The sequence below is a fragment of the Lagenorhynchus albirostris genome, chromosome 16 (assembly GCF_949774975.1).
Source record: "Lagenorhynchus albirostris chromosome 16, mLagAlb1.1, whole genome shotgun sequence".
NCBI lineage: Eukaryota > Metazoa > Chordata > Mammalia > Artiodactyla > Delphinidae > Lagenorhynchus > Lagenorhynchus albirostris.
In genome coordinates, this window is record NC_083110.1 from 47,036,216 (window position 1) to 47,060,436 (window position 24,221).

At 37.5% G+C, this 24,221-nt stretch overlaps 1 protein-coding gene across 3 annotated transcripts in view; it reads right to left on the reverse strand.

The window, feature by feature from the left end:
- Window positions 1–24,221, reverse strand: part of RNLS (renalase, FAD dependent amine oxidase) — a 267,966-nt gene that overhangs the window by 16,669 nt on the left and 227,076 nt on the right. For all 3 annotated transcript variants that reach the window (XM_060126440.1, XM_060126439.1, XM_060126441.1), the window contains one exon: window positions 7,439–7,614. In XM_060126440.1, the coding sequence (XP_059982423.1) occupies window positions 7,439–7,614 (176 nt within the window). The remainder of the gene's footprint in view (window positions 1–7,438; window positions 7,615–24,221) is intronic.

Here is a 24,221-nt window from a genome sequence, read left to right on the forward strand (position 1 = left end):
CCTTTGACTTAATCTTGTAGGATTTAGCTCAAATAACATGTTCGTTTAGGAAGCTATTTATTACCACTTTCTCCTCAAATCCGCTCTGTGTGCACACAGTCCATTGTGTATCCCTTTCTTAAAACAAACTGTACCATATCATGATTACCTGCTTATTGGTCAGCCTTATTGATTATATGGGAAGGTCCTTGAATGAAGGGAGCTGTCTTTGAGTCTTTAGAATCCAGTATAATGTCTGGCACATAGTAGGAACTCAATAAATGTATGCTAAATGAAAAGATGAATATATATTATTAATTTCTAATGTTGGTATAAATAGCATTTGTTAACTGAACTTTTTAGTTCAGCTTGTTAGTTTTAGAGCATAATACTGATGTCTACTCTAAACAGACCAAGTGGACTTCCCTTTATGGGAAAGGGCCTATTTCTTTTAGGTTGTCCACACCCATATAATAACATCCATCATCCAGTTTTCAGTAGTAATACTGGGCACAGATGAATATATTTTTGCATTTGTACAGGAAAAATGACACAGACTCCTTTTTAAAGTTTTCTATAAAGTAATGCTATTCAAAATAGCTTTTTTGAAAAAGTGTGATGCTGACTACGTGGCAGGGTAAGTTCCTGTCATGAGTACTTGAAAAAAAATGATTTAATTAAATTCATATGTGTTAAAGCGTTGACTAGCTCATATAATATGGAATTTTATGAAAAGGGGAAATATCTGCCCATAAACTTCAATTAAACTGTGACGGAACATCCCTAATTCAATGATCAGAATTTCTCAGCTGATGATCTCATGCGTATGTAGTTACCTCAGAATAAAGCGAAGCAACGGGCTAGTTCTGTGCCAGTGAGAAAGAGGTGAGAGATTACTCAAAGGAGTGCTCAGGACTGACACCTGTTAGATTTCCTGCTCTTGGTAGATTGGGTCATGCCATAGTCCATAGATCCCAAAGGGCCTGTTTTGGCTCTCCATATTACCATAAACTTACAGCACATAGGCAAGAATGCTCTTGTGGCCATAATTTCATGCCAGGAAATTTTGAGCCATGTCATAAATTGTGTTAAATTACCATACAAGATAGTTTCGGAATGAATGGCAAGAAGCTGAGAATCTATAAGCTGAAAAAAACTGACAAGAGTTCCTTGTCCTTGTGTCTACAGGGATACACCACTTTTATCTCATCTTGTCTGATGTTAACAGTCCCTATGGAATGACTTAGTGTCACAGCCCCTGGCATTGAGTCAGTCCTTCTGAAATATCCTTGTCCAGAACTATTTGTGTATGTGAAACAAAGAGAAAAGACAGAGACTCTGAAAAGAGAAGAGAGTAAGAAAAAATAAAAAAGTAGGACAGCATGTGGGCATGAAGAGAGGTACCAGAAAAGAGAGCAGGATACACACAGAGCTCATCTACTAAGAAATAACCATGGAATCACTCCTCTCCTCCTCCTCTTGCTACCCCTGTTTAATAATATTAATTGAGAACTTGCTTCGTGCTAGTTTTGTAGTAACTTGCTTTGTGCTAGTTTTTCTACTGTGTTCTCTCCTTTTATTCTGACCACAACCCTATGAGGGAGGTTCAGTTGTACCATTTACAGATGGGGCCCTGAGGCTTAGAGTTACAGTCTAGCTTGCTCAAAGGCACAGGGAGAGCTGAGGTTTGACTGTCTGACTCCAAAGTCCAAGATCATAATCACACCACGTTATCAAAAATCCAGGAATTACAAGACACAAATATGGGAGAAAAGTCTTAGTGGCAGAATGACCAAAAGAGCATGATTTTATCCTAGAAATAAATTACAAAACAAAACATCTAATGTATTTAACTGATAAACACAACTGATTATTGTCTTTCAGAGCACTTATCCTAGAAGGCCTTATGGTTAAATCTGTGATGCACTGGCGAATGTCTTTTAGGGGTAGCAGCTTTTAGAATCAGCTTACTAGACACATTAAAACAGATTAAATACAAAGAGCTATATTTCTTTAGTTCTATAAAAACATTTAAGAAAATTGTCAAGATGGGTCATCCGTTTATTAAAAAGATTTAAGTCCAAATGACTTCGGTTGTTTCTAAAACATTAAATTCAAGCTCAGCTTTCAAAGACATGATTCAACTGATTACATGCTGAGGAATACGTGTCTGGCTCTGAAAGAGATGCCTGATCTTGTTAAAATAAGGGTGTGGCTTATTAGGGTGACTGACTATGTTGAAGGGGGCAATCATTTGGATTCATAATTTTGGTATATTCATACAATCAGTCAGTCCCTGCTTTTCAGTTTCAACCTGCCTAAGAGAAGAAAATGAGGATAAAATAGAAAATACATAAGAAAGAAAAGGAAAAAATGGCAATATCAATTACCACCTGATCTTCCAATGCTGAAATCAGACACAGCTACCGGCCAGAAATTAATCTCATGAGGGAATAATGTAAGTATGTGGGTGACCTCAGGCTTTTCTGTGTACACATCCCCCTGCAGACACCAAACACAAACCTCTAAAGAAAATTCTGGCCTTAAGCTGTTGCACATTTCCTCTTTTCTCTTTTATTCCTTCTGACTCCTGGGCAGTACTACGTCAACCAAGGTAATCAACTGGGGAAGCCCTGAGGAAGCCAAAATGGGGAATGTGCATTGAAAAGGATTTACTTATCTAAGGGGGGAAAAAAAGAGATAGAGTCAAAAGTGAGGAATGTGAATGGGAGGCTGAAGAGAGGAAAGAAAAAAAGAGATAAGCCTGCAAGGCTGATTATCAGGGAAAACTCTGTGGAAGACTAGAGTTGAGGGTGCAGAAAGATTTGAGGGAGCTTCTAGAAGTGGGATATATAAGGAATGAGAAGAGAAACTTCAAAAAGTACTGCTAAGGATGATGAATTTTGGATATTCTTTAAAGTTCTATAAAAGATACTAGTAAAGATGAGAATTACTTTACGTTCCTTTTGGTCGTTGAATTTTGTCTCTTAGACTACAACACAAGACTGGGCTAATGAGGGGTTCTTGATTTGTTTGGGTTTTAGGAGTATAACATTTACAGCAGGTGTCCTTAATGCTGGATTCATGGGAGGACTTTTAGGTTGCTTATATTGATAAATTTTCATAATTAGATGCAATTTTGTGTTTATGTGTACATGTATATTTTGAAAGGATGAGCATCTTCATATTCATAGCTTTGATCAGATTCTTAAAGAGTTCATCATCCTTCTCCTTAAAGAATATAAAAGGACTGCCATTGAGGAGAGAGAAAGTACAGTCTCAGGGCAAAAGACCAAGTGAAAAGAACGTAACTATAGAAGATAACTAATTTCTAACTTTACAGCAGAAGCTTAACAGTCTAATCCAAATCCATTTATTTTTGCCAAAGATACCAAGGTATTCATTTACCACCTGACTCTCCTCCCCCCATCAAACTCCTCTTTTGATCTCCTTGGTATTTGAAATAGATTCAGTGATTTTTTAAAAATAAGGTAATCCATGAATGTGCTAAGTGAGAGAAAAAGCCACTGAAATTTTCAGGAACTACAGAAAGATGGGGGAAAATCAGCATTAAACTCGCAAGCAAATCATACATTTATTATAGTTTGGGAAAGGCATCATGATAGACTTGAAACAAAGGAAGGCATAGCGAATAATAATGGTGAGAGTATTAGGGTTATCAAACTGATTAAGTGTCCCCTGTCAATGTACATGGAAAGGTGTTATCAGTTATTACTCTTCTGCTGAATGGATTACTATATCATACTTGTTACAGAAATCTTAATTCAATGCATCACAGCCTAGGCATCAAGTTATATTAACTGGATAAACATTTAAATAATGGAAGGCAAATATCTGCAAAAGGGAGGAACTGAGAATCATGAAAAAAATGCCATTGCTTTGTTATGTTTGTTTGAACCACCTACTCAAGTGTTTTATTCAAACCCCAAATGGGAGGCACAGAGCAGCTCCCAAGTCTTTCAAACACGCCTTCTTTCTTGATCTGCCTCTTTCCTTAAAAGCAGCACCCACAAAAAAGCAGCATTATCCTACTCAAGACAAAAAATTTGACTTAGTGTTTTAGGAGAAGGCTTTCAGCAAAGATTAGTCTCTAGGATTCCATGGGCAGAGTATTAGACATGTCCTAGGCATTCGCTAAATGCTTATGGAATAAACGACCAACCAAATGAATAAATGAACAACCATGTTTCACCCCCCTGCTGCCACTGTGGATATATGACATTAGAGGCAGCAGAAGGCACAAAGAGCATCATCAGGGAAACAGAAAACTGCCCCCCCCACAAAGTACTCCCTTACCTCTTTCAGAGAGCAGCCGGTTCCTAAAGTGGCTGCTCTGAAAGCTTTAAAGGGCTGGTGCTCTCCCCAGAGGTTTTATGAGAGGAGTGGGAGATACTGCCTCAGAAAGGAATCTACCAAAGAATTCTGGGGGAAAGAAGGGTGTGCTACGCAGAAATAAGGCTCCCCCCACCAAGATGTCTACATCCTAACCCCTAGAACTTGTAAGTGTTAAATCTCAAGAAAGAGTTAAGGATACAGCTGGAATTAATGTTGCCAGTCACTGGACCCTGAGATGAGGAGAGTGTCCTAGATTATGCAGGTGGGTCCCATGTAATCACAAGGGTCCTTTAAGGAAGACTGAGGCAGGAGAAAAGGTCAGAGTGATGCAATATGAGAAGAACTTGACCTGCTGTTGCTGACTTTAAAGATGGAGGAAGGAGTCTCAAGCCAAAGATTGGGGGCAGCTTCTAGAAGATGTGAATGGCCAGAAAATGGATTCTCTCTTAGAGCCTATAGAAAGAAACACAGCCCTGCCGACACTTTGATTTCAGCTGAGACCCTCATTGAGGGTCTCACTGAGACCTGTCTTGAACCTCTGACCTCCAGAACTGTACGATAATAAATTTGTGTTGTTTTAAGCTTCCAAACTTGCAGTAATTTGTTACAGCAGCCATTCAAAACAGAGGGTCAGTGAAGAGGAGGGAAGGACCTGAGAGGCAGGTAGACTAGTTTTGTCATTACTAGCCATGGGACCTTAGGGAATTTATTTCATGTTCTTGAGGCTTTGTTTTTTCTCATCGCTGTAGTGGGTTAAAAATAGCAACCTCATAAGGCTACTTTTGATGTTAAATGAGATCGCATCTCTGAATCGCCCAGCTCCAGGCCTGTTGCACTATGCAATGTGGGTGTTCACATTGTGATCTCTCTTCCTTTTTTTCTTCCCTACCCTCCACAGTCACTGAGTGCCAGGATGCAGGGTAGGTAATACAAAAGAAGAGAAAAATAAAATGCATGGAGATGGGGAGTCCAGCCTGAGAGGCCTGGGATAGGGAATCCATACCACCCACTGCTTCCTGAGGCAGGGACCCCAGTCCTGTAGTCTATCTAGGATTTTATAAAATGAGGGTTTGAAGGGCTGTATCACTTGTTTGTCAGTGAGAAAGAAGGGAAGGAAGCGGGTGGAGAGGGAAGAACAGGAGAAGGTATGGGTGAAGCAGGACAGAGGAAGGAGGAAAAGGAATGAAGGGTGAGACCCAGGCTGGAAGAAATAAAGGGCAGGATTCTCCTGCAAGGGGAATCAGAGATGAGGGAAACTTCAAAATCAGTTGGCTGTTCTTTCTTTTTTGTCCCTCTTTCTACACCATTCTTCTCTTCAGTTTAAGCACTATATTAGACCATATTTATACACAAACATTCATGAATTCATTTCAGGTAGAGCTTGTGTCCTGGGATGGCAACGGAAAAGGGTGAATTGACATTTATGTTAAATTTCAAGGGTTAAGATGAACCTTTTAAAAACATTGGAGAAGCGTTCTCTTAGGAATAATAACTGAACACTAACTAGCTAAATGTTATTAAGTCTCTGGACCTGTCACTAATTAGCCTTTCTCCTAAGGTGATATGGGAGATCTCTCTCTCTCACTCTCTCTATTGAACAATGTAGGTAAGATCTCTGCTATCATGACGTTATGTTCTGTAGAATGTTGGTCAAGGTACTATGAATAGTGGAAAATACAAACCTCTAAATTTGAATGACATCTTATTCCCTTTCAGGCTTTGCAGCCAATGTAGATTTCATGACTTTAAATAAAGAACTTTTAAATTTTGTGATATTGCACAACTTTGACTAAGTCATTTTGTGGGCAAGTCAAATCTATTTCTACTAACACATTAAATTTTAGGAAATAAGTAGATTTTAACCCATCTTTTCAGTTTATTAACAAATTATTTTGAGGAAGTCACAAGAAGAAACTCAAACTATCATTTCTTCTAAAAGAATGTATATAAATTGCGAAGTGACTTGCTGTGTAATATATCTACCTTCAAATTATATCAGCAAGATTATTTCTTTGTATTCTTTTTCAGGCCAACTTAAGATTAAGTTAAATATCACTTAAAGACATTAGCTATTGAGATTTTAAAAATTGTTTTAAAAGGAAAAAGTAAAGTCTTTTAAAGTGACCATGATGTGTTTAAGTAAATATTTTCCCAGAAGGTTCAGTGTATAATTTAACTTGAGAAGATATGGGTAAACACATAGACCTGCTGCAGTATTTTAGGAAGTAATTTACCATTTCCTCTGATTTTGGAAAGTCCTTTAAAATAAACAAAATCTGCTGCCATTTCTCACAACCACTTTTTCTAAAGGCTTCACAGCTTTGGTAATCAATAGTGCTCGTAAGTCAGGTAATCAATGTGCTCAGAAATCTTAGGAAAAAATGGACAAGTCACTGCTTCTTTTTTCCTTCTGTCCTTTGCTCCATTGTCCCCAGATGACTTCACAACTGAGTTTACAGATCAAAAGACTTTTTCTATGAATACTCACAAACTTCTGCTGGAGTATGCAGAGATTTTCAAAAAAGTCAACATTTACTTAGTGTAAAGAGATTTTAAGTTTGAACTAGGAGAGCGATCAGCAGGTTTATCTAACCCTGAAAAAACAGCTCAACTAGCTGTTGCAGGTATTCATCTTTCTCCCCCAAACAGCTCTACTGGCAGCAGTCAAAACCAAAGTGGGAACTTAATAAAAATGAAAATTGTGGTAGCAAAATACACTTACAAGGTTAATTCGACATATTGCAAAAATTTGGGAGGTTATAGTGGTTTCTATATAACCACAGTACTGATTTAGAAAAACCCCAGAGAAGCAGCTGCATTTTGATATATAACCTGCCTTGCCTGCATAGGAAACCCCAGATCTTCAGGGTATATAAGTCTTGAGATGCTAGAATTTGAACATAACATCGGGGAAAATTATATGTATCTCTTATTGAGAAATAACAGGATAATAAAACCTGCATGTAAACTTCTTTATTAGGCAAACACATATTTGCTCCCAAGATCATGTTAATTTCTTTTACTAGCGAGTGTCAAAGGATGAGAAAAAGTAAAGTCAGGTCTGATTGAGAAAACTGCACATACCACTGGATTCTCTGATTACCTGTGAATGTCTCCATTTCTGGCATTTGGTAGCAACTGGCTGAGGCAAACCAGGCAAAATATTTTCCAGCTGCTGGAAGATTAACTCCTGCACATCTTCAGTGCTGTGTTCCAAGTATGTAACTCCAAACGAGACAGTGGTGTGAATCACAAGGGAAGGCCCGATTTCCGATGACTCTAGTGTAAGAGGAACATAAAGATACACCTTAAAGTGGGTAACATGTTAGTGTCTCTCAGCATTTCAATCCGGATTTAAGAGTTGATCACAATAATCAGACAATAAATGAAGGGAAAACAGATTCTAATCTTTGAAGCATAAAATTAGGCTACTTCTGAAATTCAAAATCAGGCTTCACTGATGTGGAGGACAGATTCAAGATGCGTTTTAGAGAACACACTTTCAGGTCTTGTTAAAGAACCTGAAGGAAGGTAAAATGACCTAATATGTACTGCCTTGGGTATAATTAAATTTATTGGTATGTTTATCTCTCTCAACCACTAAATCATAAGCTTATCAGGGCAGGAATCATTTCTTTTTTTTTTTTATGTTAGGGGTAGGAGTTTATTAATTTATTTATTTATTTTTGTTGTGTTGTGTCTTCATATCTGTGCGAGGGCTTTCTTTAGTTGTGGCAAGCGGGGGCCACTCTTCATCGCGGTGCGCGGGTCTCTCACGATGGCGGCCTCTCTTTTTGCGGAGCACAGGCTCCAGACGTGCAGGCTCAGTAGTTGTGGCTCACGGGCCTAGTTGCTCCGCGGCATGTGGGATCCTCCCAGACCAGGGCTCGAACCCATGTTCCCTGCATTAGCAGGCAGATTCTCACCACTGCGCCACCAGGGAAGCCCAGGAACCATTTCTTATACATAGCCTATGTTCGCTTTAAATTCTGAGAACGAAGTAGATGTTCATCTTCTTAATTTTATGTTAAATGGATTGCAAAAATATCTTGTTGAAATTATATAAATGCCAGAATAAAATACCTAAAAAAACACCTTTCTCAAAACAAGCTTGACCTCATAATGTCCTTCATCTTTTAAGCAGCATTAAAAATAAAAGTCTGAAAAAAAAGTCTGCTTCATTCATAACATGGAGATACTTTCCTTTTTTGTTTGCCATTGAATTTTTTTGGCTATATTTTCACAATGAAAAATAACAAGTGCTTCATATCTTTCACTCTTTAGTAGAATATAGAAAGTTGAATAAAGTTTGACATTGAAAGCAAAGTGACTGAGGCATTAGAGAATACAACCTTGGAAGGAATGTTAACCAAGATTTCCTGTTATTATTTTTTGTTTAAATCATGCAGAAGAGAAAAGTTGAGGGAAAACAAAATAAATATGAAACGCATGAAATTATAATATGAAAGTTGGTGCTCCCCCCCTGCTGAAAGAAGAAAATACTAAAATCTATAAGCTACTGACAGGGGTTGGGAAGACTGATACTGAAAATTCTTTAAATTGGGATTATGAAGTTCTTTTCGGGGTTGTTATAAAAGGCAACAATCTCTTTGAGATAGGTTTGTACATCTTTACACAGAAGAAGTAATTTTACACAGAACAAGCCACTTACTTGCTCTGTGTCCACTCAACCTCTTTACTTTGTGTGTATGTATGTAGAATGAGAATAAGTTAGCATCTACCACACTGTTCTGTGGTCTGGATTAAACGACATAATGTGTGTGAAGTGCTTAGCACAGTTTCTGGCACAGAGGAGGTGCTTAAAAAATGTAAGCTATGAGAATAAAAGCAATATATCAGATATACCCAAGGGAAGAGTTCTCCTGGTGTTGTCCAAATGATAGGTGTGAGTTAATTTTTTGTTAAAGTACTTCATTTTCCTGTTGCGCTCTGGCTTATGAATTTTACAGCAAAATACTGTAAAAGAATTTGGGTCTCTCTTCTGAGAGAAAATGCTGTGAGCACTTTAAAGTGGCGTGTTCTCAAACATTTTAATATATATGAAGTGGGAGATCTGACTTCAGAATCTGTGCTGTAAATGCAATGGTAAGAAGATTGTCCAGTTTCCACCTCACAGTAGCTGGAACAACTTGAAAGGGCAAAGAGAGGACCCTCTCTTTGAACCTTCAGTGTTTAACTTGCCAGTGTCTACTTTACTGGTAGCACACGGGAGTGCAAAATCTCGAATCTTTCACTGAATACCACCACTGTGAGAAACCTACTGCATACTGCCTCAGGGAGTGTTATCTATGTTGTCAGTTAATACATTCAGGGAGGCTTGTTCACAGAAAGGGGTGGCAAAAAGGTCACCCCTCTTCCATGAGGTTCCCAACCTTCCCAGAGACAGAGAAAGCTACTGGGTCAGCATTCGGAAGCAGGAGAGTTGGGGTTCTGAGTTGACTTATCTATGGCAGTCTTCAAAGGGAAACAAACCCAGCTGTGTGCGTGAGGTTGCGCTGACCCAGCCATTTGTTCTAGCGGGGAGCTCCTGTAATTGCTAAGGGTAGTGATGGTGCGTTGCCAGGTTTCTCCCATTTACATTAGCCATCCACTCCAAGGAGAGCAATAAAAAAGGAAATTTAAGACCAAAAATGAAACAGTTCTTGCATAACAATGAGAGAACAACCTGGCTACTTGATTTTATTGGAATCAGACAAAAATTTTTGAGAATTTCAATTAAAATTTGAACAGCTGCAACCTAAGACAATGAGTTTTAAGGGAAAGACCCTCAACCCCAAAATTAAAGGGTATTTTCAGAAGCTAAAGTGCAAAGATACAAATAGCCAACTGGAGTTTAAACGTGACCAAGGCTTGGAACTAGAGCACTATAAAAAGCCACAAATATGTTAATAGGATTCAGAGCGTAAACTCAGTGTAATCATTATTCCTTGGTTCCTGAGAACGTAATGATGTTATCTTTCTTTTTCTTTTCTTCATTCAGTTTAACAAGCATAGCACTTTGCTTTTGGCATTTTAAATGTAAAGTTCATAGTAAGTTGACAACTATTTCTGTATGTTGGGAGATCAATGGCTTCAGTCAGAAGATAAGTTATTTGAACCTTTGCATCCTTAATAGCCCAGTGGTCTTGGACAACTTAATCTCTTAGGCTCCACTGTCTTACATCAATTAGAGGGGTGTAATACTACTTACCTTATAAGGCTGTCACGGGATTAAATGGGTTTGGAGATTAAATGGGTTTGGATACATAAAAGCCTTCTTCAAATATAAAGTGCTATACAAACATAAGGCACCCCTAGATAATATTTTTGTTTTGACCTCTGTGCTGTGGTAAGAACAGCTTTAGAAAGGGATGACAGAGTTGACTTCTCTGAAAGTATTAAGACTGATTCTTATATTAACACCCCAGGAAGAGTGGCAGACTATTCCTGGGTAGAGGCAGAGCAGCTTTTTTATTATGGTAAAATATATATAATATAAAATGTACCTTTTAAACCTATTTTAAGCGTACAGTTCTCTGGCATTAAGTACATTCACATTGTTCTGCAACCATCACCACCATCCATCACTAGAACTTTTAAAATCTTCCCAAATTGAAACTCTATAGGCATTAGAAAGTAATCCTTCACTCCCCACTTGCCCCAGCTCCTGTCAACCACCATTCTATTTCTGTCCCTATTAATTTGACCACTCTAGGTACCTCCTATAAGTGGAATCATACAATATTTGTCCTTTTGTAATGGGCTTATTTCACTTCTCTCCAAGGTTCATCCATGTTGTAACAGGGGTCAGAGTTTCCTTCTTTTTTAAGGCCACATAATATTGCATTGTGTGTATATACCACATTTTGTCAATGCATTCACCTTTTGGATATTGTGAGTAATGCTGCTATGAACATGGGTGTACCATTATCTGTTCAAGTCTCTGCTTTCACTTCTTTTGGGTATGTACTCAGAAGTGAGATTGTTGGATCATACAGTAATTCTGTGTTTAAATTGTTGATCAATCACCATATCATTTCCCGCAGCAGTTGCATCATTTTTTCATTCCTACCAGCAATGCACAAAGGTGCTAATTTCTCCACACCCTTGCCAACACTTGGTATTTTATTTTTTTAAATAGCTATCCTAATGGGTATGAAATGGGCACTGCATTCTTTTTTTTTAGTCTACCGTTTTGGGTGGGGGTCAAGAAGTCAACTCAATTTGATTGCAGGTAATTCTTTCATATCTCGATGCTTATATTGTTTTCTTTTTGCCTTTGGTGTTCTGCAGTTTTACTTGAATATTTTGAGGTTTTAAGTTTCTTTTTGCTTACTTTCTTTAACTTCATTGTGTTTTCTGAACCTGAAGACTCATTTTTGTCATTAATTTTGGAAATTGTTCAGCCATTAGTTCTCTCCATTCTCCCTGTCTGGTAGATACAGTACTCTACTTAGAAATATGATAGATATTCTCATTCTATCTTCATGTGTCTTGATCTTTTTATAATGTTTTCCCTCTCTATGCTAGATTCCATGTAATTTCTTCTGATTTATCTTTCGGTTCACCATTCTCCCTATATATGTGTTTATTCTGATGTTTAATTTGTCCTTTTAATTTCAAATTTATTTTGTTTTTCATTTTCAAAAATTCTGTTTTTCAAATCTGCGTGATCAGTTTTGATAGCTTCTTTCTCCCTAGTCACATTGTCAGTACTCTCTTTTATTTCTTTAAACACAATCAATATACTATATTATCTTTAGTTATTTAAAAATCTGCAATCTTTAGGAGTTTGAGTGTTTTTGTAGACCTATAAATACACACCAATCTATTAACATTCTTCTATTAATATTAATAGATATATATTAATAAGTACATTTTTTCATATTAATAGGTGCAGTCAATCGTTGTTGCTCATGATGGTGTGTTTCCTTGTGTCTTACGTGATTTTTTTTTTTTTCTATTGTGAGCCATGTTCCTATGGTGAGCCTAAAGTTCCTAGAAACTTTGTCTCAGAAATTCTTTGAGGCCTGAGTTTAAAGGTTATTCCTTTGGAGAGTTACTTTCATTTCTGCCAGATACCTTGGAGGTAATACTGCATATGACTACTTTAACTGGATTTTTAGAACATACTAGAAGAATGAATTCTGGCACCAAATCTGCCTGAAGGTGGATATTGGTTTGGCATTTCAGGGGAGACATTTTATTTCTTTTTTGTTTTTTTCCACACCACTTAAAGATAGGCAAGCATCCCCACTGTCTCCCTCTGCCAGATAGGATATAGCAGATACAGATAAGTTCTTTAAAGCCAAAGAAGGGTACGTGTCCATGTGAATAAAGTTTTAAATCTAAAAGAAACAGGCTAATTTTTCTTGGAAAAAAAAGTTACCAAAATTAACTCAATATAAAAGAAATCAGTATAAACTAAAATACATAAAAGAAACTGAAAACACAGTCAATAAATATTTAAAACAAAAAAAGACTCCAGGTCTTAAGTGTTTTACTTGTGATTTGTTTAAAATTGTCAAGTTAGTATAATGTTGATTACAGACACACACATCACATTTACACATATAAACACACACCAAACTATAGATCATTCTTCTATTAATGTTAATAGGTATGTTCTTTCATATTAATAGGTACAATGAAAAGAAACATGCTAATCTCAACATGTATTTAAAAGGCATCCATTAACAATATCAATTCATGGAAAAAAGATACAACATGAAAAAAAGTGACTTTCTCAAAATGAGACAGAATATCTTCCTTAAGCGGTTGGTCTATATCATACTTTACTATGAAATAATATAGATTTTTCACAGTAAAATCAGCATAAACCAAAGATGCTTAGTAATACCAATGATATTTAACATTGCTCTGGTTAATGTACTAAGATAAAAAATAAAATTTATAATTAATAGAAAGAAGGAAAATCATGATTTAAAATAATAATAAGCCAACATAAAATCCATCAAATTAATTTAAAAATTTTGATATTAAATTGATTTCCCTATATACCAACAATAACTAGTAAGAAAAAAGTAATTCTTAATTAATTCTACAAGTTTTTTGGAATTTAAAAATTGATTCTAGGGCTTCCCTGGTGGCGCAGTGGTTGAGAGTCCGCCTGCTGATGCAGGGGACGTGGGTTCATGCCCCGGTCCGGGAAGATCCCACATGCCGCGGAGCAGCTGGGCCTGTGAGTCATGGCCGCTGAGCCTGCGCGTCCGGAGCCTGTGCTCCGCAACGGGAGAGGCCACAACAGTGAGAGGTCCGCGTACCGCAAAAAAAAAAAAAAAAAAAAATTGATTCTAAAGGAAAAATAAGGCAATGAGAATATTAAAAATTAAAAAAAAAAAAGATCAGTGAATGGAGACTTATTTTGCCATATATTTAAATGCATTATAAAGACACGGCAGTCAAATCAGCCTAGTACTAGTCAATGAATCAGAATACATCTCTCTGGAAAAAAGTCCTAAAAATATAGTAAGTATTTAGTATAGGACAACAAACTTAACAAAGCAATGGAGGAAGAATGCATTTTTACACTGTCTTAGAAAACTGGATATGTGGACAGTTTTAAATTAGAATATTCCCTTCCCACTTCTGACCCAAATTTGTCACCATTTCTGACTACCTTCTTCCAAAATTATATGAGGAGTCTACACTCTACACTCATATAGCAAGCTCAAACTTACTGAGACATCCTTATTTACATGCAAATACTTCAGAGACATTTTCCATCTGTTAAACTTTGTTTTTAGCCATATCTATCAAGGGGCAGAAGTTGGGTTCCCCTAAAACCAGGTCTAGATTCCATTTCTGACAGGGAAGTAGAGGATTAAAGAAACTTAAGGAGTGGCAGACACTATAGCTGCAGACCAAGAGGATCAAAAAATGCATAAAAATGTTTCTTTAATTACTGATTCAATCAAATGAGCATGTGGGTGTTTAGTGCAGTTTGGTACCAAGAGAAACTCGGTTAGGGCCTTTCAGAAGCTTACATCTTAGTGGGGGAAATGGCACCTAGGCAAAACAGTTAGAGAGCCATTATCTCTAACTGGTATGGTCTTGACAGTGCGTGCAAATTAAGTTCAGGAAACAGATTCCTGGGAAGAGAGAAAAGGGACCAGGCGTTGAGAGCCACACAGTTTGAAAGGGTGGGTGGTCAGCTCTCCTTCCTCCTGGCAGTGGTATTGGTGGTAAGTTTCCCTCTCCCTCCCAATGTGGAACTGGCTTAACTAGACTTGCCCTCTAGCCAGGAGAGCTCTTATTGTAATTTAACTCCTTCATATGGCTCCGGAGCCCAGCAGCAAATGTAATGGAGAGTAAGTCAGTCGCATCAGTAAGTCCAGCAAAAAAAAGTCACTCACTCTTGATGATGAAAGCATAGCAGAGGGAAAGGGAAGGAAAAAGAGTGGGGAGGGGAAAAGGAGATAGAGATGGAGAGATACGTGCTCCTGTTGTCTCTCTGTCCCCTTCCAACCCAAACAAGCATCTAACAGTCTGCCATTTGGCATTCCACCTCCCTGGCAGCGTGTCTGCTGTTCTGTGTGTCTGTCTGCTGCTGCTGGCCCTGAATCAGGAACTAGGCCTCACTATTCAGAGGGACCACCTGCAGGTTTTATTTGCTTTTTAATAACCATCTCAAACCTATTTCTTGTATATAAGTTACAGAAGCCAAATTCACTTACAAGAGCCCTACTCATGTCCTGAGCAACTACATTACCTCCAACTTTATCTGCAGGAGGGACTTCTCCATCACTGAGTTGGAAATACTAGCTTAAAAAAAAACTAATATACTTATTAGTTTCTTCTCTTCTTTTGGTCCTTGACTTGTTTATTCTAGGCCTGTGGCTACTAATATATCTAGGGATGTATGCATTTGCCATTTTAAATAGAGGCTAAGAAGGAAAGTTTTAAAACTGATACACATGTATGTTTGTAATCCTTGTTATCCCAGGCTACATATGTTTGGATTTCTTATGTTTAAAAAGACACACAGACATCCTCTAAACAATTCTGTATAAGGTAACCATTCTGATAGGCATTTAGTTAAATATAAACAAGTGTGTAAAACCCCACACGATGAATTGAAAATAAAATGAGAATTCCCCAAAAGTTCATACTTCCAGTTTCAGAAGATGTTTCCCTATAGCTCCAGTATAAACAAATGTATACAAATTCAGGAAATAATCTTACAGCAAACAATGGAAAACTGTTCACAGACGAGTATGTTTGCCTTCTCCAGCCAGCTGAGAAAGTAAATAACATTCACCAGTAATCCAAACTACTTGAATAATAAACATGTTGCCTATTTCCTCAATACCTAGGAGGACTGAATGCCTGAGGCTTTGGGTTGGGGTCAGGAGGGTGGGAACAGGGGCTGGGATGAGCTACTGGGGATAATTCTACTGAGTAGAGGGGCATGGCTCTTCTGTGGCAACAGTAGCTAAATTTTTGTTTTAGAAGATCAACCCTCCCCCACTTTCAGCCCAGATAAAGGTGACGGAAGTTAAACTGATCAATTAATCCATTCCTAAGTGATTAATTTAGCAATGGGTACAAAACTCAAGGCAGGCCAGTCAAGTCAGTGAGATTCAATTCCTGGACTAGTGTTGAGCTTTTGGGGAAACAGGTGGTTTTTTTGTAAGACTTGGCACTGAAATGCTTGCTACTATGAATGAACCCAATCCAGCAGAAGGTAGAGTCAAGAAATAGACAGAAACTAAGTCTTCATGATGTTGACGGAATTAATCCAGACATGTCTGGAGCTTTACTCCTGGATTTTTCAGGAACAATATCAATAAATTCCACCCCCTCCTATTTTGGGGGGGAGGGGATAAGCGAACCAAATTGGGTTTTATGTCATTTGTAACCTAAACTAAGTTAAATGTGTGAAGATCTAGTACTAAGTCTAGCACATGTATGCTTGTTCCTACAAATGCGTTTCCTTTCTTCTTTTCTCCTCCTGTTTGCCCTTAATCTTACTTTATATCTCCAATATATAAAGAAGATTAGATTTCAGCAGTTTCTTTAGAAAACTTGACCAATAATTATGAAAAAAAAAAAACCCAAAGCAAAAAAACAACCTTCTTCTGGGCCTCAGTTTCTTCATATGTGAAGTAAGGGGTTATGAAAGTTTATTATCTTCAGATCCCTTTCAGCTTTAATTTTCTGTGACTATAAAATGGAGGTCCAGGTAGTGGTGACAATTTGAGACGTAAAGCTCATCCTTTCTCTAACCACTCCGTGCTGTCACTAGGGCAGAAATTCCTGGTCCTCAAAGAAGAGACTAAAACTAAGAATCCATAGGACCAATGTGATGAAAATACTTCTCTTCATCTGAGCTTTCTAAGCCTTGAGTTTGCCCTAGATTTTAGGGCTTTAATTTCCATCCCATTTTTGAGTTTAAATCCAGTGAGCTATTTTGTAGTATGGTAAGAAAACACACTACATTGTTTAAGAATTCCTTGGTCTGGATTCAGCTCTGCTACTACCTAGAACAGTTCTTGACATACCACAGATACTCAGTTCACACACTGAAACAGATAAAAATTCACAAATGTTACAGCTCTGTGGAAAATCATGTGTAACTAACAATAGTTAAATTAACATATCCAGGATTGAGAATATTTTTCTTTTTAAAGATATATTAAGTTGGAATCAAGTTTATTCTGAAAATAACATTACTTTTGTTTACGTGTATTTTGATATATGTGATCTTCAGTGTGAGAATGCTAGGCCTCTTGAGATTCCTGATAACTTGAGCTATCCTCATGAAGTGTTGTCATGAGTATGAATAGCATTTGTCATGTGAGTGATGGTAGAAGAACTGGATTTCCAAGGTTCTTTCATTCCCAGTATTCTCAATGTTGGGCTGGTGGTAGAGGAAGGCACTGAGAATTTGGCTCACCCAAATCTGGGAAGGGGGTGAGCGGAACATGTAAAATTTCAAATAACACATTTGGTGTTATTATCTCATCTTTAGAAATGAATTTTAAAATCCACTGTTAATTTAAATATACAAATGACAGAAAGTATAGGTTAAAGAAGAATATGAGAAAGAATCTAGTTTCCAGGTATCAGTCAACCTTGTTGTGTTCTAGGGTAGGTGCTGGGGCAAGAGAGAAGTCTCCATGGGGAGCTTTTATTAGTCTCTCCAGCATAGAGATTTTTACTTTGATCAAAAAAGTATGATTCAGAGATAAACAAAGCTCAGGCTGAAGTCATCGTTTTATTTAATTTCTCTAAGCTTTAGTTTCTTCACTTATAAAAACAGGGATAATAATATTTACCTCAGAGAGTTGTTGTAAAGATAAAATGTAAAAAACAAACAAACAAACATAAAAGCACTTAGCACAGTGCCTGTCTTAATAAAGATTATGGGTATGGAGTTTAAAAAGGTTGAACAACATTGTTCTGGTTTTTCTTTTCATTCTTTGTTATTTTTCAAACTCCTGACATAAGCTGTTCTAAATTCAGGCTATAGAAAAGTTCTCTTTGCTTCCTACGTACAAATGTATTGTAATAGAGGAGAAATACATTTTCTTTTTTGTAATTTGAGACATAATTAGCACACATACAAGCAAATATGTATACACTGATATAGCAAGAGGGAAGAGGAGGGTGACTCAAGGCTGTGGGGCAGACTCATGTTTTCCCCCCAAACCCAGATATACATTTTGGAAATCAAAGCTCAAACTCACAAGTATTTCTACATTATGGAGGGTCTTAGATAACATTTTCCCCCATGAGACTTCTTGATTATTCCAATCACATTTAACTACTAAATTGGAAATTCCAGTTTTGTTTTTTTTTGTTCAAATAATTCTGACCTTTTCAGAGAAAGCAATTTCTTAAAGACTTCCATTATGGAAAACCAAGGAGGCAAGATTTCCAGATTCCATGGCAAAGAAAAATCCTTGCAGATCAACAGAATCCCTGTGGCAGAGTGTCTCAGGAGGTTCTGTGTCAGGGAAGATTTCCACTTGGTCAAGAATTCATGTTTGAATCCATCCCTCTCCATCATTCCTTAGGCTCTTGCCTTTATTTGGAGGAAGCAGATCTGGTTTTGTGAGACAGATCTCTCCAGAGGAGTACCTTTAGGCAAGCTATACAAGCATCGCTCAGAGATATTGTGGGTTTGGTTCCAGACCACCACAATAAAGTGAAGATCATAGTAAAGTGAGTCACATAAATTTTTTGTTTTCCCAGTGCATATAAAAGTTATGTTTACTCTATACCATGGTATTAAGTGCACAATAGCATTATGTCTAAAAATATGTACATATCTCAATTTAAAAAAATACCATATTACTAAAAAAATGTTAACCATCATCTAAGTCTTTAGCAAGTTGTAATCTTTTTGCTGGTGGAGGGCTTGGCCTCAATGCTGAAGGCTGCTGGCTGATCAGGGTGATGGCTGAAGGCTGGGGTGGCTGTGGCAGTTTCTTAAAATAAGACAAGAGTGAAGTTTGCCACATCAATTGACTCTTCTTTTCATGAACGATTTTCTCTGCAGCATGCACTGCTGTTTGATAACATTTTACCCACAGTAGAACGTCTTTCCAAATTGAAGTTAATACTCTCAAACCCTGCTGCTGCTTTATCAACTACGTTTATGTACTATTCTAAATCCTTTGTTGTCATTTCAACAGTCTTCACAGCATCTTCACCAGGAGTAGATTCCATCTCAAGGAACTACTTTCTTTGCTCATCCATAAGAAGCAACTCCTCTAAGTTTTATCATTAGATTGCAGCAAGTTAGTCAAATCTATGGCCACCACTTCTAATTCTAGTTCTTTTGCTATTTCTACCACATTTGCAGTTATTTCCTCCACTGAAGTATTGAAACCCTAAAAAACATCCACTATGGCTGGAATCAACTTCTTCCAAATTCCTGTTGATGTTGATATTTTGACCTCTTTCCGTGAATTACAAATGTTCTTAATGGCATCTAGAATGGCAAATCCTTTCCAGAAGGTTTTCAATTTACTTTGCATAGATCCATTGGAGGAATCACTATCTATGGCAGCTGTAGTCTTACAAAATGTATTTCTTAAATAATAAAACTCAAAAGTCAAAATTACTTCTTGATCCATGGGCTGCAGAATGGATGTTGTGTTAGCAGTCATGAAAACAACATTAATCTCATTGTACAGCTCCATCAGAGCTCTTGGGTGACCATATTCATTGTCAATGAGCAGTAATATTTTGAAAGGAATTTTTTTTTTCTGAGCTGTAGGTCTCAATAGTGAGCTTAAAATATTCAGTAAACCATGTTGTCAACAGATGTGCTGTCATCCAGGCTTCATTGTTCCATTTATAGAGCACAGGAAGAATAGATTTAGCATAATTCTCAGGGCCCTCGGATTTTCAGAATGGTAAATGAGCATTGGCTTCACCTTCAAGTCACCATCTGGATTAGCCCCTAACAAGAGTCTGCCTGTCCTTTGAAATTTTGAAGCCAGGTATTGACTTCTCCTCTCTTGCTATGAAAGTCCTAGCTGGCATCTTCTTCCAATACAAAGCAGTTTCACCTACATTGAAAATCTGTTGGTTAGTGTAGCCACCTTCATTCATTGTCTCAGCTAGATCTTCTGGATAACTTGCTACAGCTTCTGCATCAGCACCTGCTGCTTCACCTTGCACATTTATGTTATGGAGATGGCTTCCTTCCTTAAACTTCGTGAATCAACAACTTCTGCTAGCTTCAAACTTTTCTTCTGCAGCTTCCTCACTTCTCAGCCTCCATAGAATTGAAAAGAGTTAGGGCCTTGCTCTCGATTAGGCTTTGGCATACGAGAATGTTGTGGCTGGTTTGTACTTCTATCCAGACCACTAAAACTTTCTCCATATCAGAAGCAAGGCTATTTCACTTTCTTATCATTTGTATTCACTGAAGTAGCACTTTTCATTTCCTTCCAGAACTTTTCCTTTGCATTCACAACTTGGCTGACTGTTTGGTGCAAGAGGTCTACTTTTTGGCCTCTCCTGGCTTTTGACATGCCTTCCTCACTAAGCTTAATCAGTTTCAGATTTTGATTTAAAGTGAGAGATGTGTGACTCTTCCTTTCAGTTGAACACTTAGAGGTCACTGTAGGTTTATTAATTGGCCTAATTTCAATATTGTTGTATTTCAGGGAATAGGGAGGCCTGGTGAGAGGGAGAGGGATGGGGGAATGGCCGTTGGGTGGAGCAGTCAGAACACACACAACATTTATGGATTAAGTTCACCGTCATATGGGCACAGTTTGTGGCACACCAAAGCAATTACAGTAGTACCATCAAAGATCACTGATCACAGATCACCATGACAAATATAATAATTATGAAAAAGTTTGAAAAATTATGAGAAGTACCAAAATGTGTCACAAAGACACAGAGTGAGCAAATGCTATTGGAAAAGATGGCACCGATAGACTTGCTTGACACAGGGTTGCCACAAACCTTCAATTCGTAAAAAGTAAAATATCTGCTAAGCACAATAAAGTGAAGTGCAATAAAACAAGGTATGCCCATATAAATAAGGAGGACAGACCCAGGACACTGATTTCAAACTAGAGAATTGTTTCTACCTTCTTCAATGGAGCAGATACGGCCTCAGAGCTTATTACTGTCCCTTTAAAACAAGGTATATTTTTATATCCCTGTAAGTGTAACTCAAGGATTACTAAAGACCTGACTAGGAATACTGACCAAATGAAAAGACAGTGTCCTACAGAGATATCGATACTTCAATTCCACAAACACTTGCAGAACTAAAATAACAAGGACACAAGAGAATATCAGATTAAACACTGTTGAAATTTTGCTGATAAGGAATTCTAACTTTTTATCATTATGCTGGAATATGTTTAAATATTCCCTGGCAAAGGTAAGCAGTAGAAGAGCTGTCTTATTCACCTGAACACCTAGAACAATGTCTGGCCCATAGCTGAAATGCAATAAATATTCGAGTGTATGACTGATGAATAACTTGTGGAGACAGACAATTTGGGGAGCAAAGAGAACATATAGATATTTCTTTTCTTATAAGGATCATTCCCTTACAGTCAAGTTTTGGACAATAATATTTTACTTTTGAAAGGAAATGTACCATAGAATTCTTTTAAAATGACCAAAACTTATAGATTATATAGAAAAACCATGGTCATAAAATGAAATTATTACAAAATGAGCATTTTCCTCTATTACACATTAAAAGTCTTTGTAGAAAAGTGTCTGGGGGAGACATGAGAGTAAGACCCTAAAGATTACTAACAAGTGAGAATATTAACATAAATGAGGTAAATTAAAATTTAAGAAAAGCTTTTTTAATTTGGTAAAATATATCAACTATAGTATACCAATATGTGTGGTTTATAGTACCTTCATATAGCCAATTTTGTTTAATATTAGGAAATATATTTGAACTATTTTTTACACTCTCTGGCAGAGATAGTTCACTCTCACTAAATAGTCCATGTGCTCCCTGACAATTCCTAGTCTATGTGGCAGTTAAGCTGGAGCCATATAACTAGTCTTGGTCAGTGGACATGAGGGGAAGTGAAGTGTGTTCCATCTAGTCCAAGGCTATTAAGAGCTATTATGTGCCTTCCATTTTTTTCTTAACCTTCATGCTGACTTTAGGGGCTCATGCTTCAGTTAGCAGATCTACAAGATGAAGTAGAGATGCCCAACCTGCATGCGACTTTGCGTAAAAGCCACAATGTGTCAACCACAAATGCCTTTGTAGTACCAAGATTCTGAGGTATGCCTATGAATTACACATCCCTTATTTCAGGTGTAGAACTTTAAAAATGATATACCTTGGAGATCAATGGACTTAAAGCATTTCATATTTTAGATCTGAGCCCAAATTGTTATCTTTTGTTTCCTCTGTCATGTTTTGATTAGATCTCATTAACTCATTATTCATTTAACACACATTTAATTGAGAAATTACTATATGTGAAGCACTGTGCCATGTACTGGAGATACAAAGAGGAGCAAAGCAAATTCAGTCTCTCCACTCGTGGACCTTACAATATGAAGGTGAAAGAGACATTAAACAAATGATTACACAAATCAGTGTGTAGTTACTGAAAATTAAAACATAAGGTGTTAAAGAAGAGTATAATAGGAAAACATAATTAAATTAGGAATTCAGGAATGGCCTCTGTGGAAGTAACATTTAAACTGAGACAGTCTAGGCAGAGAGAACAAAATGGACCATGGTCTTGAGTGGGAAAAACCATGGCAGGAATGAGAGGTGTGACTGGAGAGCCAAGTAAGGAAGGGAGGAAGGAGCTAGTGAAATAGGCATGTGCTAGACCAGGGGCTGGCAAACTAATCTGGCCTCCACGTGTGTTGGTAAATAAAGCTCTTCTGGAAGATGGTCACACCCATTCCTTTATATAATGTTTATATCTTGTGTGACACCAGCAGAGCTAAGAAGCTGCAACAAGAGACCGTATGGCTCACAGAGTCTAAAGTACTGACTAGCTAGCCTTTATAGAAGGAGTTTGTGGCCCCTGTATGAGATCATTCAGGATCTTGTAGGTCATGATAAGGATCTGAGATTTAATCCTATAATCAAAGGGAAAGCAATAAAGGGCTTTAAGTGGGAAAGCGAATGGCATAAACAGATGTGTTTGAAGAAGATCATTCTGGCGATGTGACAAATGAACTGGAAAGGGGCAAGTATGGAGAGACTAGTTAAAATAAGATGGTGCTTGGGTTGTGACAGCAGTGATGAAGAGAAGTGAGTTCAATGAAAGAGAAAAAAAAAGCAAGGATGATTCCTGATTTGGGGCTCAAGGAGCTAGGAGACTGGTAGCTCCATTTTTAGAAACAGAGAACAAGTGCTGAATTTCCAAGGCAGGCAATCAAGAGCCAGCGCTCCACATGTTAAGTTTGATTATATATATATTTTAAAAAAAGGAATAAAATAACTCTGGCAATCATATTCTGAATTCTACTTGCTTTCCAGGGCTGGAATAATCTTTCCTCCAAGTTCCTTGCAGTAATTCCTTTAAAAATTCCATAGATTCTACCCATTTAGCGAATGGGGCCACATTTAGTGGGACTGCTTATATTTCAGGATCTGTTTGGGAGAAGTTTTTTCTTTGGCTAAGACCTCCCAAGTTTTAGGAAAACATCTATTTATCATGAGACACAAGGAAATTTTCAGCCTGTTGCAGCTTTTATTGGCACTGCCAAAAGGAAAGATGGAAGAGTTTCAATAGTCCTCTAATTGGGCCTACCCAGGTCCCCAGAGCAGGGGATTTGTCCTGACTCGCACTTGGTGTTCCAGACCTCGCTGGAGTTCTTCCACAGTGTGTAAGAAAGCCCTGGTTTTCTATGATGACAGTCAACTAAAATGTGCCACTTTCCCAACACTCACCAGCAATAAGCAGTCATCCCTTATTATACATCGTTATTCTGGCCTACTCAGCATCATGCCCTATATGAAATTTTGTGTGTTGAGTGGTATTATGATTGGACTCTTTTCCTGAAACTGGGCAAGCATACTGGTCTGCTCTAAGGATATCACTTTATCACTGTAGTTGCGTAATCGGGTTCAGCTTTAGACTTTTAACTGCTCAAAAGGATACCATGACCAGAAGAAATATATCTCTGGGTTGGAGGATTTGGCCTAATATCAATACTTTGCTCTAGTTCTTTTGGTGCGTTAAAGAGAAAGTTTTGCCTTGACATTATAAAATGTTGAATTTGAAAGACTGAGACTAATCAGATGAAGTTTTTATTTATGATGTGTCAAAATATTTCTGGTGCTTTTGATAGAGGAAATTTACTGGTTTACTGTAGACATTCTTATCTCCTTTACTAATAAGACCAGTGAAATTATCCTTCCTGTTATATTTTGACAGGAAAAA